Source organism: Loxodonta africana, chromosome 18, assembly GCF_030014295.1.
Source record: "Loxodonta africana isolate mLoxAfr1 chromosome 18, mLoxAfr1.hap2, whole genome shotgun sequence".
NCBI classification, from domain to species: Eukaryota; Metazoa; Chordata; class Mammalia; order Proboscidea; family Elephantidae; genus Loxodonta; species Loxodonta africana.
The window spans coordinates 17529867-17549653 of NC_087359.1; the positions used below are offsets into that span (position 1 = coordinate 17529867).

General features: G+C 44.0%; 1 protein-coding gene across 1 annotated transcript in view; it reads left to right on the forward strand.

Annotated features, from left to right (window-relative positions):
• Positions 1–19206, forward strand: part of GRB2 (growth factor receptor bound protein 2) — a 78220-nt gene extending 59014 nt beyond the window's left edge. Inside the window, exons 3-6 of the mRNA XM_003417261.4 lie at positions 7515–7612; positions 14528–14650; positions 17731–17899; positions 18563–19206. Of these exons, the coding sequence (XP_003417309.1) occupies positions 7515–7612; positions 14528–14650; positions 17731–17899; positions 18563–18748 (576 nt within the window). The 3' untranslated portion in view covers positions 18749–19206. The remainder of the gene's footprint in view (positions 1–7514; positions 7613–14527; positions 14651–17730; positions 17900–18562) is intronic.
• Positions 19207–19787: the final 581 nt, after the last annotated feature.

Sequence of the window (19787 nt, forward strand, 5' to 3'; positions counted from 1 at the left end):
CCCCATATTTCAAAATGCAGTGGTCTATAAACAAAATACTTATCATTTTCAGAGACCCTTCTCTATAATTTGCATAGAAAATTAAATGCAGTTCCTCTATTTCCCAGTCTTATTATAGAAGGGACAGGCTAGAGAATTAGCTACTACAGTCCTTGAGTTCAGCATTTAAAGTCTTTTTTAGTAAGCACAGAATCATATGTTTTCAGAATAAAATAAGAATCCCAGGCTTCTGTTAATATGTTTACTACTGGTGCCCTTGGACATTACATCAAAGACACCTCATTTAGTGACTGTAACCGAGGTAAAAATCATTCCCAGGGGTTGCCATGTTTTGTTTGCAGTAACACTAATGTGTAAAACAAAGTGACTATCTGAAATTAAATTTATCCACTAAGACAGTGGGAATGGAATGCTATACTGTTTGCTAAACTTATTTTATTTTCTCCTTTAATCCCTCAGTAACCTTGTAGCCACCACTTTATAGGTGAGGAAACCAAAATTTAGAGAATGGTAGTTTACCCAAGGTCACATAGTTTGTCGTTGGTGAAACTGGAGTTTGATCTCGTATGTGTAGACTCTTCAACCCTGTGTTCCTGAATCAGACGAGGTGCTCCTAAGAGGTCTGAGAGACCCTAAAGCTTTTATCTCTGCCTTTTCTTTTTTTCGTTTTAAAAAAATTGTTTTTAAAGGTATTGGTAGAAGCGAAAATCTAGTGTTACCTTTAGAATGGTCTCAGATTGGGGGCGTGGGGCGGGGCAGCAGTGAATACCGTTACTGGAATCACAGAATGTAGAAAAGTAAAACACGTACACTCCGAGTTCGTCCGTGGTGAAGAAAGTCTGATTGCTGGGAGCTGGTTTCTTCTCAGAGTAGCAGTGGTAAGCTGTTGTCATGGAGGTTTCTCACCATGTTGTTTGCTGCTTCCCTGTGTATTTTCTGGAGTGTGAAAAGTTTGCACCTGAAGTGTTAATAAGGCCTTGGTATGTTTTTCTTACGTGTGAAGTAGGCCATAATGTTGATATAACCTCTTGACTGAAATATTTCTAACTTGTAAGTGAAGTATACATAGGCATATAAAGAGTTCACATGTCATAAGTACACAGTTCAGTGAAGTTTTACAAACTGAACACACCCGTGTGACTAGCACTCAGGTCAAAAACCATAAGGTTAACACCGTCCCCCAAATCCTTTTGTGTACCCTGCCACTGACTGGGATATTTTTAATTCTGGATAGACCTCACATCGTTCCTCACCTCTAAGTTTCTTCCTGATTTGAGTTCTTAATGTTATTTATGGTGGTTTTTTGTTGTTGTTCTTGTCTCTTCCTCCCCCTGACGTGGGGGGAGGAACCATGGAAACATATCTTTCCCTCCTTTCATAATCTCGTCTCCTGATCAGCCTGCTTGTGTTAAACCAAAGTGTTTTGTGTGTCTACAAAGTCAGAACTCGAGGCAGTGTGAGGCTGAAATAAAAAATGCAGCTGTGGGGTAGGAGCTAAAAACATTCCTTGGAATTTTTTGAACTATGAAAATTTAGTTATTGTACTCACTCTATCTGTAAAGGGAGAACAAATGAGTGAGTGATAAGTGCCTTGTGTTGTGGGGAAGTGGTGACAGAAGCAGCTTCCTCTTTCTCAGAACTCTGATCAGGCTTTTAAACATTATTTCTGAACTAGATGGTGCCCAGCTACCATTACTGAACATTTTGATCAAAGGTTCTGTAGCATAATCGTGATCAAAAGGGGGAAAATGCAAGACAGAATTTCAGATTCTCCTGGAATCCAGACTTTCTGGAGCCATGGAGGCTAGATGAACCCCTGAAATTATGGCCGTGAATAATCTTTAAACCAAAAATATCTCCTGAAGCCTTCTTAAACCGAACAATAGTTTAGCTTAACAGGTAAAGAATATCTGCCTTGAGCATTATGCTCATTTACAATCTGTCTATATGGGATCAAATTGACAATAGCAACTCGAAAGATAAGAGAGGAAACTTTGGGGCCAGTGAGTTTATGTTAACAAGGGGAACAACTCAGAAAAGGAGGGTAAGAATGGTTGTATAACTCGAAGAATGTAATCAATGTCACTGAATTATACATGTAGAAATTTTTGGATTGGTGGTGTTCTACTGTGTATATTTTCAACAACAACAACAAAAAAAGAAATCACACAACCAAAGAAATAAAGAATATCCCTACTGCTTAAAAAAAATTATTTGTAAAGGACATGTGCTTTCATCTAAAACCTTGTTGTTGGGTTGTTGTTGTTAGGTGCCATTGAGTCAGCTCCAACTCGTAGTTACCCTGCGTACAACAGAATGAAACACTGCCCAGTCCTGCACCATCCTCACAATCGTTGTTATGCTTGATTGAGCCCATTGTTGGCAGCCACTGTGTCAAAACCTTAGCAAATTAAATACAGTATTTATAGGTACAAACTTATTCCTATACAGTTTTGGTCTTCTACTCTGCTTGACCTTTAGACTCATGTTAATTTGTGTCCTCTGCTGGTTTGTAGATTTAAACACTGAATAAAATTTAATTTTTAAGCATTTTTTAAATTATGTCACCACAAGTTCAGGGCTTGCGTGTGAAAGCTGACGTGCTGCCCGGAGCAGGTCGGTTGAAAGACCTGGTCCCTGACTTTCAGTGTTTGTAGCCCGGGGTTAGCAGAGAAACTGAAGTTCCAGCAGAATCAGCCTTTTTTAAAATTCTAGCGTAAAGAGGCTTAGAGGCACACACAGCATCTCCTTGGCTATGTGGTAAAGTGATAATCTGGGTACCAGAATTTTCCAGTTAACTAAATATTTTAATCATGCATGTGCTTAAACATTACAGTTTTAAAAAAATTGATTAAATAATTCCATATTTCCCTGCCTTCTTGGGGGAGAACAGCATTCTAAAAACCAAATAATATTTTGTCTGTAGAAAATGATAGTTCTAAATTGTTGCCAAATTTGGGAGTTGCCCTGCAATTTCCTTTGGGGGTGGTGCTTTTTGGGGAAATTTGTTTCTATCAAAGTAAAGGTGACAAAGAAGAATGTATAACTATATTAACTCCTGGCTTGTATCACACAGTTACCTTTTTTATGAAGTTATTGTCCCTAAATCAAAACTGGCCTGTTCTGAGAGGTTGCCTTCCTCTGTTCTGATGCCTAAATGGGCCACAATCACCCCTTTGTCAGCCGGTCTTCTAGTAAATTTTTTAAGTATACACCTCACCATTTCAGGAGCTGATGTTGACATTTTGGAAAACTCTTACATATAAGCAAGCCTACAGGATTTTGTTCTGTTTATTTTTTAATTATTGCTATGAGAAGATGATGTTCTGTAAGCATTGGGCCACATTTTTCTTGAAGCCTTTTTTTAATAATTTTTATTGTGCTTTAAGTGAAAGTTTACAGATCAAGTCAGTCTGTCACATGTAAGCTTATGTACACCTGACTACATACTGCCATTTACTCTCCCCGTAATGAGTCAGCCTGCTCCCTTCTTCCAGTCTCTCCTTTCGTGACCCTTTTGCCAGTTTCTAACCCTCTCTACCCTCCCATCTTCCCTCCAGACAGGAGATGCAATACAGTCTCAAGTGCCCACCTGATACAAGTAGCTCACTCTTCATCAGCATCTCTCTCCAGCCCGTTGTCCAGTCCCTCCATGTCTGATGAGTAGTCTTCAGGAATGGTTCCTGTCCTGGGCCAACAGAAGGTTTGGGGACCATGACCGCTGGGATTCTTCTAGTCTCAGTCAGACCATTAAGTCTGGTCTTTTTATGAGAATTAGGGGTCTGCATCCCACTGTTCTCCTGCTCCCTCAGGGGTTCTCTGTTGTGTTCCCTGTCAGGGCAGTCATCAGTTGTGGCCGGGCACCATCTAGTTCTTCTGGTCTCAGGATGATGTAAGTCTCTAGTTCATGTGGCCCTTTCTGTCTCTTGGGCTCATAGTTACTGTGTGACCTTGGTGTTCTTCATTCTCCTTTGATCCAGATGGGTTGAGACCAATTGATGCATCTTCGGTGGCAGCTTGTTAGCATTTAAGACCCCAGACACCACACTTCAAAGTGGGATGCAGAATGTTATCATAATAGAGTTTATTATGCCAACTTAAGTCCCCTTAAGCTATAGTCCCCAAACCCCCGCCCTTGCTCCGCTGACCTTCGAAGCATTCAGTTTATCCCAGAAACTTCTTAGCTTTTGGTCCAGTCCAATTGAGCTGACTTTCCCTGTATTGAGTATTGTCCTTCCCTTCACCTAAAGTAGTTATTATCTACTAACTAATCAGCAAATAACCCTCTCCCACCCTCCCTCCCTCCCCCCAACCCCGTAACCACAAAAGTATGTGTTCTTCTCAGTTTATACTATTTCTCAAGAACTTGTAATAGTGGTCTTATACAGTATTTGTCCTTTTGCATCTGACTCATTTCGCTCAGCATAATGCCTTCCAGGTTCCTCCATGTTATGAAATGTTTCACAGATTCCTCACTGTTCTTTATCGATGCGTAGTATTCCATTGTGTGAATATACCATAATTTATTTAACCATTCATCTATTGGTGGACACCTTGGTTGCTTCCAGCTTTTTGCTATTGTAAACAGTGCTGCAGTAAACATGGGTGTGCATATATCTGTTCGTGTAAAGGCTCTTATTTCTCTAGAGTATATTCCGAGGAGTGGGATTTCTGGGTTGTATGGTAGTTCTATTTCTAACTTTTTAGGAAAACGCCAGATAGATTTCCAAAGCGGTTGTACCATTTTACATTCCCACCAGCAGTGTATAAGAGTTCCAATCTCTCCACAGCCTCTCCAACATTTATTATTTTGTGTTTTTTGGATTAATGCCAGCCTTGTTGGAGTGAGATGGAATCTCATCGTAGTTTTAATTTGCATTTCTCTAATGGCTAATGATCGAGAGCATTTTCTCATGTATCTATTAGCTGCCTGAATATCTTCTTTAGTGAAGTGCATGTTCATATCCTTTGCCCACTTTTTGATTGGGTTGATTTTCTTTTTGTGGTTGAGTTTTAACAGAATCGTATAGATTTTAGAGATCAGGTGCTGGTCAGAGATGTCATAGCTGAAAATTTTTTCCCAATCTGTAGATGGTCTTTTTACTCTTTTGGTGAAGTCTTTAGATGAGCATAGGTGTTTGATTTTTAGGAGCTCCTAGTTATCTGGTTTCTCTTCGTCATTTTTAGTAATGTTTTGTATTCTGTTCATGCCTTGTATTAGGGCTCGTAACGTCCCTATTTTTTCTTCCATGATCTTTATCATTTTAGTCTTTATGTTTAGGTCTTTGATCCACTTGGAGTTAGTTTTTGTGCATGGTGTGAGGTATGGGTCCTGTTTCATTTTTTTGCAAATGGATATCCAGTTATGCCAGCACCATTTGTTAAAAAGGCTATCTTCTCCCCAATTAACTGACACTGGGCCGTTGTCAAATACCAGCTGCTCATATGTGGATGGATTTATATCTGGGTTCTCAATTCTGTTCCATTGGTCTGTATGCCTGTTGTTGTACCAGTACCAGGCTGTTTTGACTACTGTGGCTGTATAATATGTCCTGAAATCAGGTAGAGTGAGGCCTCCGACTTTCTTCTTCTTTTTCAGTAATGCTTTACTTATCCGGGGCTTGAAGCCTTTGTATTTGATATTATAACAGAATCCTAGTCTGTACAGCCTTTAAAATGGCACCCTTACTTTCATGCTGTTGAGAGGCCCTTTTGCTGCCTGTCTGATGACAGTGACAAGGGGTCTGTCCTGAAGCTGCTTCTGTAGCCACCTTGGAGGTAGTGATTGTAAATTAGCCTTGCAGCAGGGCTGGCAGTGTAACCCATGTAGCAGTGCAGTGCTTTCCAGAGCGCACTCCATGCCAGACCTTGCTCATTATCATTGTCTGGCAACAGGGTAACTTTTCTTGTTTTTGCAATGAGGATTTTAAAATGATGAATTACTTACATATGTTGTATCATCTTGGTGTTTAGTAGAATATAGTGCTTTTTAAAAAAGAAAGAAATGATACAGGAAAACTTTTTATCCCTAAGCTATCAGCATGTGTGTGACTCTTGGGGAATTTGAGGCTAAGGCATTTACCAGTAGCTGACTTTTTGAGAGCTTACCATGAATGTTGACAAGCTCTTACAGGATCTGCCATCTTATCTTACACACTTAAACCTGGTGACTGCCACCAGCGAGGCTAGAGGCTGTCAAGCATCACATATATGGCCTAGCGTGGTGGAACTTTGGGGAACACAGCCTCTGCTCAGAAGTGAGTTATCTCACCTTGTTGGGTACCTCTTCAGTCTCGTCTCCCTTTTCTTTGTCTCTCACTTTAAATGTCAGCGTGTATACACCAAATACTAAAGCTGTCTGGTTCTCATTTAGCTGTGAGCACAGCATTGTTCAGCATCTTGGGGAAATCATTTTGTAAGGAGCACCACCGGCCTGTGTGTAGAGCTTCGTTGTATCATGCAGTTGACGACCACTGCACCAGCAGCGTTTACATTTCCATTTTCTCTTATGCCCTTTGCCTTTTGTTAGACGTCTAGGACTCAAGGAAAGGCTTTTTATAGCATATCTAACACTCTGCTCCTTAGACTACTGTACACAGTACACTTTTATAACCTAGTCTGCCAGTATAACTCACAGGAAGCAGTGGGGGGAGTGAACAGAGAGAACACTCATTTGGGATCTGAAAATCAAGATGTAATTCTTAGCTCTGCAAGGTCACCAGCTCATAACCTTGGGTAAGTAAATCTTTTCACTTTTCTAGGCCTGTTTTCACATCTTTAGAATGAAATGGTTCAATTATGTGATATCCAAGTTTTCTGCCAGAGTTAATTGTGTTGGTTGTGTGGCTCCATCCAGCATTACCTAACTTGAACACAGTGTGGCCCTTGAGGGTTACTGAGGAGAGTAGGGCTTGCCATGCTTTTTCATTAGAGCAGCTTCCCAGACAAGGACATATGGGTGTGCCCCCAAGCAGGAGCATTGTGGAGCTGTTGGGTAGCTGACCCATACTTGTGATAACCTGGAGAAGCTCTTAGGGAAGCCCAAGATTGGGTCACTGTGGATTTTGGAGGTTGGATCCAATCTGTGGATTTTGCAGACTGGCTTGAAGATCTCTAGAGAAGCCTGGAAGCTCTCTCTATTGCTGCTCACCTCTACCATGAGACCTCTCTCCCAGATAGCTGAATTATTTCATCCTTGTCAAGTTCTCTTCATTCTCTAATGTCGGTGTAAAGTGAATCTATTACTTTTTGCTGTCATTCTTCACCTGTCTTCCTACTGAGGGTATAATATACATGTTTGGGAGCTTAAACTTTTATTTCCAGGGACAATTTCTTTTTAATTTTAACTATCAGAATTGAAGTCAGAAGAAGTTTTATATCCATGTAACTGACAATATGTCCAATAACATCTTTTATAGACAAACCTAAAAGACAGCTTAGTTGTCTTAGTTGGTACCGTTTTAAAAGTGAAAAGGAGATGACTGATCGTTTTCCTTGTCTTGCTTCTCTTTCAGGTCTTGAATGAAGAATGTGATCAGAACTGGTACAAGGCAGAGCTTAATGGGAAAGACGGCTTCATTCCCAAGAATTACATAGAAATGAAACCACACCCGTAAGTTAGCTGGGATGGTCTCCCAGGGGTCCAACCACCTGCATGTTTCAAGTCATTTTTCTAAAAATTGAGATCGCTGGGATGGATGTTATACTTTTTATTCTGTCTTCCCAGGGAATAAAAAAGGATGTTTGGTTTTTCATGGTAATGATAGTATATGTTTTAGATCAATAATAGCTGTCAGTGATCTTCAAATATGTAATCAAACAGTAGTTACACAGGTCTGTAGTTCTTTATGAAACCTTTGGGACTGGATGTGTCTCATAATCCTGCATTTTTTTAGTTTTAGAAAGGGAAAAGAATGGGTACGCCCTGTGCCCTGACACAGCCAGCAGGCACCGAGCAACACTTGTACTCACAGAAACACACATTTCTGCAGCAGACTGTCTCAGTATTCACATTAAGTGGGACAACTAAATAACAACCTCACATCAGGTCACATTTTGCCCCCAAGTGAGTTGTGGGAAAGCTTTCCATTTTCAGAGCTTTGTGATTTTCACAACTACACATGAGGGATTGTGGGCCTGTCCCTCTGAAGACCAAAAGCCTAGGGCCTTGTACCTCTAGTCCTTGAGAAAAGGAATTGTGTTCCCTTTCTTCGGAAAGTGGTCTTGCTAGATTTGAGAGTCACAGGTGTTTAGCTGATGCTAGCGGGGAAATAAGCCTGTAGTCTGCAGTGGTGCTCACCAGCGCAGTCGTCCGTTTGTGTTTTGGCACCCCACAGTTTGACATTTCTGACCGTCCACTGGGTACAGGCAAGCCTTCAGTATGGGGAGGGCAGTGTGCTGGTTGGCAGTAGTCGAGCCTGACAGCTGCTGCTTTCCTGTGCCTTCATCACATGCCCCCGTGTGTGTGCTTGCCATGTTGTTTCCTTTGTGGTTACATGTTTGAATTCCCTGTGGAACAGTGTCTTTATCATCTTTGTACCCCCATGGCACAATGCATGGCATAAGTAGGTTCTAAATAGCCGTTCGTTATAATCACCAGTCATGCCCTCTGCCTCAGTGTCCCCGCTTCAGAACAAACAGTGCTCTCTGCTCCAGGCTGCCGAGAGTGGGGAGGCAGGGCAGATTTATATCTGTATGTGACATAGTGGGCCCAGGACCCTTGCGGACCACCGGCCTCCTACCCTCACCACTCCGTCCTTCCTTGCCCTGTACCTGGCTCCAAGGCAGTCGTTTCATACCTCATGAGTATGTAATTAAAGCCGAGGCTTTCAGTGCTCAGAGTGGAATGCCACTGGACACACAGAAAACGGTGGCTTCTTTCTGTCTGCTTGGTTTAACCAGTGTGGTAATAAGGCTTTTAGATGACTTGACCAACCTTCAGTAGCACTCTTCTGTCCCTCTCCCCCACTGTCACTGCTTTTATGTGTACTTGTCATTTCTCTTCTCCCAAGTCTTGGAGCAAAGATCTTAACTATGCGTGCTTCATATGAACCTTCTTTATAGTCCCACAAATGCCTAGCTCATCAGCTAACACAGAGCTTCGTGTCATAGAGCTAGAAGGGGCCTTTAAGGTCGAGTTTATTACTCTTTATCCTACAAATTAGGAAAGTTTGTAGTGTTTTCTTTACAATGGCAGTAATTTGTGAAGATAGCCAGCTCTGGTTGTAAAAGACGCACAGTGGAGAAAAATAGGGCATGATCTGTGAGTCCTCACACAGCCCTTTCAGAGGTAACCAGTAGCACTTAAACGTGAGCCAAATGCTGCCTTGTGAGCCGAACCTGCTCTAAAAAGATGGTGTCCCCTCAGGATAAGATCAAACAGATGAGGAGCCTCAGCGTAAGGCCATCTGTTGGGCTCATGCCTTGCTCAGTAAACTCTTAGGAAGTGCTTATTGTAAACCATGGCAGGGGTGGTCCTAGGTGCTGGGAAGTTATATTTTGTAGTTAAATTATGGTATAATAATGTTCCCATGTAGTTAATATGAAACTTTGAAATTATAACCAGGAAGTCTTAGCCTAGAGAGAGGAGCCTCTGGATTATTCTGCAGTTTGATAATGAGAAGATGTCTGCACCACCAGGAGACTGGAAAATGCCCAAGGAAACGGCTTTTGACCTTGAGCAGAATCAGGCACCTCCTAATGGCTCAATAAATGTTTCATTGAATGATTTACAAGGTGAAAACCAGTCTAATTTGTAGGGTCTTTGTTTCTAGTTTTTGTTCGGAGCGTGTACTGTCTTGTGTCTTCCTAAGTATGTGAGTCTGATTCCTCCATTAAAAGATGTTAGGTTCCTCGGAGGATTTGTCTTCTGTTTCTATAACCAGTAACCACTTGCCGTCAAGTCAGTTCCAACTTATTTCACCAGGTCTTTCTTCCAAGGCACCTCTGGATGGACTCAACCCTTCAACCTTCAGTTAGCAGCCAAGTACATTAACCGTTTGCACCACCCAGGGACTCCTGCTCCTGTTTTCCATCATAATTTGTACTAAGATCTGGACCAAATTGTTCATGATGATAAAAACCAAACCATTAAATCTTCAAAGGCGTATGTGGAAGAGATTCTGGGGCCCCTGTCAGTGAATGAAGAATCCCTCATTTGAGGCCCCTGTAAACTAAGATTAGGGGCTGTCACCGCCATGCCCAGTTTACTAAAATACAGGCTGATGGCATTTTGTGGTGGCGATGGCCAAGAAGAGCAGGGGTGATTGCAGAGTTCCTGTGTGGGGCACTAAGCAAGGTTGGGAGTTCTTAGCTGTATAGTGTCAGTGTTTGCTCTGGGGGGTGATGTGGACTTTGCGTGGCAGCAGCATGGCAGGCACTCTTCTGGGAGATGCAGTTGGATCATAGTTGCTGGGAGGGGAGGAGTTCTTCGGATCCCATAGTGCGTCCTCCAGAATAATGTGTGTGCATCTGTTTGCTTCAGTCCATCCTCAAAATAAAACCCTACATGGAAAGTTGGCTAAACTTGTAAAAGGCCACATAGTAATATTTTAGGCTTTGTGGGCCACATACAGTCTCTGCCCTGTCACATCTTCTTCTTCTTCTTTGTTTTTTTTTTATATAACAACTCTTTAAATTTTAAAAAACAGTCTTAGGTTGTGGGCCATGCAAAAACAGGGCGGATTTAGACTGTAGTTTGCCAGCCCCTGCACCAGCTCCTCCAAGGAGCCCTGGTGATGCAGCATTTAAGCTCTCGGCTGATAACGGAAAGGCTGGCAATTCAAACTCACCCAGCAGCTCCAGGGGAGGCAGACCTGGTGACCTACTCTTGTGAGGGTTAGCGCATTGCTGTTGAGTCGATTCCAAGTCATAGCGACCCTACAGGAGAGTAGAACTGTCCCACAGGGTTCCCAAGGCTGTAATCTTTACAGGAGCAGACTGCCACATCTTTTTTCCCATGGAGCGGCTGGTAGGTTCGAACCTCTGACCTTTCGATTCACAGCCAAGAACTTAACCACTGCACCACCAGGGCTCCTCCCGTAAAGGCTACAGCCTAGAAAACCCTGTGGAGCAGTTCCGCTCTGTCACATGGGGTTGCTGTGAGTCGGAATCAACTTGATGGCATCCATTAACACTGGATCTGACTGTAACAAAATCGACTTAGTTTTCATTTTCATATTTTCAGGATGAAAGGGAATTCAGCAGAACATTATACTGTAATTTTTGTATTAATAAAATGCCTATGGCTCTAAATCCTTGCTTTTCTTCAGATTGTTCCAGGTCATGTAGGCTTTTTGAATCAGGTTGTTGAGAAAAGATAGGAAAGGCCCCTCCCCTGGAAAGTCGCAGCCACTGACCAGACTTATTGGTGCCCCTTTAGGCAGAGTCACCTTCCTGTCCCCACTGTACGGAACTTAGGAATAGCGACTGATCCTGAAGCATCCGTCCAAGCCCCGCCGTGTTCTCTGCAGACTCTAGCTGAAGGGTAGGCAGTTCATCCATGCTGAGCTCTGAAAAAGGAAACTCAAAACACTCCTTTATCCAAGTCTACCGTATTGCTAAAAGACTGACTTTGTGCCTGTGTGGCAGTACGGCCTTGCCGGCCGGTGTCCCCTTGTAGGACAGCAGTGTGCCTGGACTAGCTAAGTACAGGGTCAGTGTCTGTTTCACAGCTGTGGCAGAGCAGAGAGTACTGGGTCCCTCCCTCTCTTCTCCTGCTCTTTCCCTCCTCTCCTTCCCTCTTCTCTCTCCTCCTTTTCAGTTTCTCTCCCTCTCCCTGTCCCCTTCTGAGTTAGAGAAGGGGAGGGAACTATAGTAGGGAGTAGGACCTCACCTGATAACAGCATTTAAATTAGCAAGTTATACACAAGGCTACGGAGTGATTGTTGGCATCAGTGTTGCAACATGAGTTGTGTGTAGTGGGGGTGGATCCAGAGATCTGCTTTGCATATTGACTGCACGTGGATGGGAGCCTAGGGAATGTAGGAAGGAATTAAATTGGGTCATCAGCCCTCCGTTTCTCCCTTGCTATTTCTACTGTAGTACAAGCCCATCTTTTTAAAGATTTTGAAAATCTTGACCCTGGCCACATAGTCACAGACAGACATCATCATTAAAAGAAGCTAATCAAATGAGAAGATCTATAAACTGTATAAAACACTACAGAAATGTGGGGCAGTGGCATTTAAGTGTCTTCGCCAAGAGCGATACCACGTCACCACAGAGCCTGCTAACCGCTCTGTCTTGTGAGACATCCTTTAGAGAGAGGGTTAGGTAGAAATAGCGGCCACAGAAGAAGTCTTTGTTTAATAAAATGGTCTCCAAACTAATTTTCTTGACCTGGCTGCTTATAACATGGGTGTGTTTGCTTTGTAAAAATTCCAATTAAGAGTACTTTTCTCTGTATGCAAGTTACACTTCACTGCAGTGTATTCTTTTTTAAAATGAAAATAAAATTGAGTTAATTTCAGCTGAGGGGAAGAAACCCCTGCAGCCATATCATATCTGTGTGTTTGTGGACCGTGAGGAATGGTCTGCAGACGGATGCCCATCGGTGACTGCCAGCAGTTGCTGCCTCTGGGGAGTATGAGGGAAGGGCCTGGCTTTGTATTTTACATCATGCATATCTAGGTTATTTTAATTTACATGTATTACTTTTTCCTTAAAGAGAGAAGAAGAAAGGATAATGGTTGCCTGTTTAGGAGAAAAGAGTGTGATGGTTGAGTAGCCGCACCCACTCCCCCAGTACACCCTGGGGAGAGTGAGAGGCCAGGCTGGGATGGGAACACTGACTCTGCTCATACCCAGCCATGCAAACTGGGCATCATGGACCCCCTATAGTGCATACAAGCACACTATAAACTGGACATCATAGAGCACCTACCTGTGTGTACAGTACATACAAGCACATTATAAACTGGACACCATGGAGCACCTACCTGTGTGTACAGTGCATGTGCGCACACTATAAACTGGACAACATACAGCACCTACCTGTGTGCACAGTACATACAAGGACAGTGTAAACTGGACTCCATACAGCACCTATCTGTGTGCAGTACATACAAGCTGCCTGTAAACTGGAAAGCACCAGAAAGTAACATGGAAGCTGTTAAACAGTCTCCATCCTGCTAGTTGGCCTTTCATACTTGGAGTTCTCTCCTGTTAATGTATGATTTCTCTTGTGTGGCCTGCCCTGGAGGACTCACCCTTGAGTTCCTTGTAGGAACAGGAGCATGTATCATAGCAGCTCCTGTCGGCAGCCTGGCATTCGAGTATGCAAAACGGGAAAGACGTGACTAGATAGATGTAGAAATGATTATAGGTTCCTAGGGGCAATTTCCCAGTGTATCCTTCCTGGCAGTTCACATCCTTATGCTTGAATTTTAGTGCAGTATATTATCTTAGAAATATCTTGCAGTATAATTCATATAAGTAAAATAGATTTATAAGTTAGACTCACAGTTTTCACAGCCCATTTCTCATCTTTGATATTATAGTTGGCACATTTAACGAATGTTAGGTACCATGTATGAGGTCTCAAGTAAGCAGATAGGTAGTTATTGGCTATAAATAACGTTTTTCCTTTTTTAAAATGATGTAACATTCAAGACGGTTTGGAAGAGAGAAAGTTGTTTTCACAATTCCTCTATCCTAATAAGTAATGGTTTTCATTCCAAGTGGTAGGCGCTATGACTAAGCTCTTTAGAGGGGTTCTCCTCCTCTCCTCCCTGTTCACCCACTGGCCAGCCGCTCCCACAGGTTTTGGTGAATTTGACCACTTTTTCTTCTGGCCAAGGTGAACTAGCAGTGGGGGCAGAGCATCTGTAATGTGCTTCAGGCGAAACCTAATGTTGTGAGTAGCTGCCTCTGCTGGAGTGTGTTAGGATGGTCCTGCTGGCTCCTAAAAGCCAAACTGGGAGCAGTGACCACAGAGAAGAGGGTTGAGAAGAAGCTGGCCTTTGGGAACGGTAGAGGCTGCTCTCTTAATGGCCTGAAGCTTCTCCCTTTAGGCTGTTAGCAGAAGCCATTCTGCCTCTGGCTTCTGGGCCTTCCAGATCTCCTGCCCTGTCCTCTTGTGTTCCCTTGTCCCCACTGTAGCAAAGCTGCAACCTTATCAGGGGGCTTTAAGAAGGGGCCTGTCGCTCCCTGGGCAGTTCATCCTGTGCTTCCAATTGATAGACCTGGGCTTTCCCAGGTGACTTTCTGATGAATCAGCAGGGAGCCCCCGGGCTTTGGCCAGGGAGGCCCATTTTCAATGTCTTCCTGTGCAGCAGCAGTGGCCTACAGTAGTGCCTTGATGAGTCACTCTGCCAAGTGGCATTGGGTGAAATCCTGTGAAGGGAGGAGAGCGCCTCTCTCCACGGAGGACCTGACAGGAACGTCGATACAGGCATGTTGAGACTGGAGGGCAAAGAGAAGGCCCCTTCCTCCAGCAAGGAGTGTTCTGTTACTCACATTTCGGAGGCTGGATATCCCGTTTCTTTGTGGGGAAGCAGATGTTGACTGGCTTGCCTTCCTTCCTTAGGTGGTTTTTTGGCAAAATCCCCAGAGCAAAGGCAGAAGAAATGCTTAGCAAACAACGGCATGATGGGGCCTTTCTTATCCGAGAGAGTGAGAGTGCTCCTGGGGATTTCTCCCTCTCTGTCAAGTAAGTATTTCCTGCCCTGTCCCCTGGGAGCCTATCTCACTGACCTCAGTTGTAAAGCCATAGGCCAGGTGCCTGGCTACACATACCCAAGGTGGTGAATTGGTAGCCCGTGGGCTGGCTTTAGCCTAAACGGTATTTTTATAAACCAGAAAATTTCGCATGAAAACCCTTGTTTCTGCTCCTCTTAAAAATTAGTTCCAGCAGCACTGTGGAAACCATCTGTAGGAGCTGAGCAGCAGTTCCCCTCAGACTGCATGTGTTTGCCAATTGCCCATAGTCCCCACCGCTCTCGGGTGGCTCCTTCAGGCACCCTGACAGCGTGTGGGATTCCTGCAGCTCTCCATTAGGAGGCAAGTGATCGCCTTTCAGCTGCCTTTGCCTCGTATCTAGCCTGGATGCACCAGCCCCATCCTGAGCTGTTCCCATTAACTTTTTCAAAAAGTTTCTCACGTGGTTTTTGTTGTTGTTCTTTCCCTAGTGGTAAATTTAAATGTGGAGGGGAGCAGGTGAGCAAGGAATGGGGACGACCAAGAGTTTACCGTATTAAGAATCATGGGGGAGTTGGAACTCTGAGGAGTCTAAGCAAATTGTTCCTCATCTTTGAAATAAGGATTTTGAATTAAATTAGTATTTCTGGGTGCTTTTTTTTTTTTTTTTTGTAACTCTCAGTTCTTTTCATAATAATGCACATCCATAGGGAACCCCATTCCCCAGGAATCTTACAGATCTCTTCACTGATATCCTCTGTGACAAAGGAGGGATTGGGTTAAAAATGCAAATCACTGTTTTATTATATTGCCTTGTTTCAAAATGAAGGCTATGACAATTTCTCATTTACAAATGATGTAAACATAAGAGTTTTCAAATAAAAATTAACTGAATTATCTTGTTTTAGAAACATATGGTTAAAATGTAGGAGTTGTTTTTTTGTAATGTAGGTTTAATCTATGTTTTTTGTGTTGTTTTTCTAAATGCAATTTTGAGAGGTCACTGGTGATACTTGAACCTACCTCACCAATGTGTCGCCCATGTGGTTAGTTTTTACTCAAGTGCCAGCATATAAAAAAGCCTATCTGGGAATTATTGCCATTGTTTTCTTCTGTGAGCAGTGGCTTTGGTTTTTGTTGTTGAGAATATACACAGCAGAACATACAACAGTTCAGTAGTTCCTACATGTACAATTCAGTGACTCTGATTACGTTCTTTGAGTTGTGCAACCACTCTCACTCTCTTTTTCTCAGTTGTTCCTTCCCCATTAACGTACACTCACTGCCCCTGAGGTTCCTGTCTAACCTTCCGAGATGCTCCTGTCACTTTGATCCCATAAAAGAGCACAATGCTCAAGGCACACATTCTTTACACTAGTTAAGCTAAATTATTGTTTGGTTTTAAGAAGACTTCAGGGAGTATTTTTGGTTCAAGGTTTAAAGATTATCTCCGGGCAGTGGTTTCAAGGGTTCACCCAGCCTCCATGGCTCCAGAAAATCTGGATTCCTTGAAAATTTGAAATTCTATTCTGTTCTGTATTTTTCCCCTTTGATCAGGGTTCTTTTATAGAATCTTGGTGAGCAGTGGCTTTTTGATGTGTTTGACTAACTAAACACATGCAGGTAAGGGTCCGGAGAAGAGCATCTGGGGTCGTTTGTGAAATTATGGTCTTAATGCTCCCCATTGACTTGAATTTCATCTTCTGTTTTCCTTATGTTTTATACTAACCCGAGTATAAATTAAACACCATGGAATGAGGAATATAACAGTTCATCACTGCATGGTGGCCAAAACCGCCATGGCAGTTAAGGGTTCAGTTGAGTGACAAACCAGCTGACTAGATTGTGGGCTGCCTTATCTGATCGCCGCTCATGCCACGGGCACCGGGAAGCTCCAGACCCTTCGCTTCCGTCAAACAGTAACTGTAAAGAGTTAATGCGTTATTGTTTTAGAAATAAAATTTGAACAGGTATCATGACCACCTTTAACAACACGAATATCTTTGCAGAGGAGGTTCAAGAATTGACAGTTCCAGATATTTCTTAGTTGCAAAATGTTTTGATTCTGTGTTTGAAAACATTTTGGCAGTTCACGTGCTCACCGTCAGGGACGCTGTGCCTCTTTTAGAAACTGTCTGCATTGTACCAGTTTCTTGTGGGAGTGGGTTTCTGCAGGGCCAGACGTGCCATTTGAATATGTCGTTCTTCCTCATACAGCTTTCTCACCATCCATATTTTTCCTTCCGTGAAATAGCAGTGCTGTTTGTACTTGTACTTGTGGCTTCCTTGAAGCTCAGTGCTGCCACCTGCTGCTTTCATTTCATTAAGAAGCATTTGGTTTAAGTTTTAAGACTGAAAACGAGGAGACACTTGTTCATTCATTTAGCAAGTATTTATAGGGCGTAGCGTCCCTTTTGAGGCTCAGCACTGTCATAGGTGCTGAGGACTCAGCAGTGAACAGCACAGGCAAAGGCCTCGTAGAGCCTACGTTCTGGCCAGTGTAAACAGGACTGTGGCCAGATGACAGAGAAGTCTTTCTTTGATGCCTTTTACTGTCCCAGTATGTTCTTTTGTTCTGAGACTTTCACCCATGGATTGAACGAAAATCCCTGAAAGGAAAACATGACTTGGAATTACACCATTAGAGGAGAGTGGTTGGGAGTATTTCCAATCCTTCCTCTCCTCACCTTACTTCCTCTCTCACTTCTTTTACTCTTTAAATAGCCCATGCGATTTTAATTATTTTTTGCTTGAAAAGAAACTAAGTCATACTTCTTGCCTTAAATAAAACTCCTTTTTATTTGGTTCAGCCTGGGACACAGAGGTAAGGGAAATGACATGGGTTAAGACATTCTCCTTTTATCTGAAACAACTCCAGAAGTAGATGGACTGATGGACAGGTGTCTCCTTGCCTGGTGAGGCTCCTTGTCCTAACTCTCCAGCCAGAGAGCCCCTGGCCCCCGCAGACTGGGAGGAATGTTGCCAGAATACTCTCTCAAGGTGCCTCCGGTATAAGCAGGCAGCCCCTGGTGAGCCAGGATGGAGCCCTTCAGCCTGTCGATGTGTGTGACCCATGTCTTCTGTGCCTCCCAGGTTCGGCAGTGACGTGCAGCACTTCAAGGTGCTCCGAGACGGGGCCGGCAAGTATTTCCTCTGGGTGGTGAAGTTCAGTTCGCTCAATGAGCTGGTTGATTATCACAGATCTACATCTGTCTCCAGAAACCAGCAGATATTCCTCCGGGACATAGAACAAGTGCCGCAGGTAAACCTCCTCAGAGGGAGATTGGGAACCGTTTTTACATGGTCAGCCACGGCTCCACAAGCCAGCCAGTGCCTTTCAGGGAATTACTTCTGAGTCTTGCCCCATGCCCATTCTTTAGAAGGGTTACCTGTAGTTCATATTAAAGCTTGTCACTTAAAATAAGATGTTTTTGCCTTTTCTAATGGCCGGTAAGTTCCCCTGATCAAGTGACCTCTTCCTTCATTGTGCCATTTCCAGGGACTGCCTCCCTGAGCAGGCAGCGTGTTGCTGGTTTCCCCCCTGTAAGGAGACAGTCTTTCACACGCCCTCCCAAGCTCTCTATCCCTGAAAACAAGTGATAGGAGTTAACATGCTTTCAAATCCTGAGAAGAGAAAGGAAACTCAGGCTGCCGTTTCCAACAGTGCCCCCTCTCCCCGCCACTGCCACTTAGGAAGGTGCCGTGGTTGGCCACCATCGGTGAGCACTGGTGAGGGATGACACTCAGCCCACCCCACGTAGAGTGAACATAGGATATGTGAGAATAAGTGGGCTGGGGGGCTACTGCAGGAGGTACGAGAATTCTGCACACATTCTTACCCCCAGCACCAGCCCCACTGAGGCGCTGGCCATGGGAACCATGGGAGGAAAGCATCATTGGTTTCTCTCCCGCTCCTCTTTTGCAGCAGCCCACATACGTCCAGGCCCTCTTTGACTTTGACCCCCAGGAGGATGGAGAGCTGGGGTTCCGTCGGGGAGACTTTATCCATGTCATGGATAACTCAGACCCCAACTGGTGGAAAGGCTCCTGCCACGGGCAGACCGGCATGTTCCCCCGCAACTACGTCACCCCTGTGAACCGGAATGTCTAGGAAGCCAGAGGAGATTATTTAAAGAGAGTGGAAGATTTAAAACACATACAGAAAAAGTCAGAGCCCACAAGCTGCCTTCCCAGCAGCCTGTGAGGAGCGCAGACACCTGGCGGGCCACCCAGTGGCCCTCACTTTGGTTGGAACTCTGGGGGGGTGGGGGTGGGGTTGGATATAAAAATGCCAAAACGTACCTATAAATTAAGAAAAGAGTTTTTATTACAAATTTTCACCGCTGCTCCCCCATCCCCTCTTTTGTCCTGTTTTTCATCCTTTTCTCTCTCGTCCATCCGTGCATGACACCTACTGCCACGTGTAGTCCTAGCTGATGCCAATAATAAACGACACCAAGTGGACTGCTATTTTCTCTATGCAAAACATCTGATGTAGTTGAGACCAGTGAAAGAAGACGAACTGTCCAGGGTTCTTCATACACACACACACACACACACACACACACACACACAAAGAAGAGAGGTGCAGGGAGCCGGCCGCCCGGGATACTTGGCTTCTGCCCAAGGCTCTGCCCTCCAGCCCTGACCCTGTGTTCGATCTTGTCAAAGTTGGAAATCGCATGGGGGTGAGAGGAAAGGATGTTGTCACTCACCTGCTTCCTGAGAAGGTCCAACTAAGAACCTGCGTCCCTTTTTTCCGCCTGTTTTCCCGTCCAAGTGGATTATTGAGCATGTTGTTTTTTCATAGTGCCTTTTTTCTTATTTCAAGGGTTGCTTCTGAGTGGTGTTTTTTTTTTTTTTTTCTAAATAAGACAGTCCAGAGCTTTTCAGCCAATTTGTCTCCGACTCTATGTAAATATTTTCCGTGGGGGGTGGGGCAGGGCGGAGAGAGGAGACGCAGCAGTGGGAGGTATGGACATTCACCTGCCTGTTTGGAGCAAGGTTCAGCCTTCATGTTTGCAAGCCCTTCTGAGTTTGAGGAAGCCAGTGCCCAAGGTGTCTGGAGGGGCTTCCTGACTGGATCTGGCTGAAAAGGGGGTCAGAACTGTTGGCCTCAAGGTCTCAGGTGTCGCCTTCCCCTTGCTGAG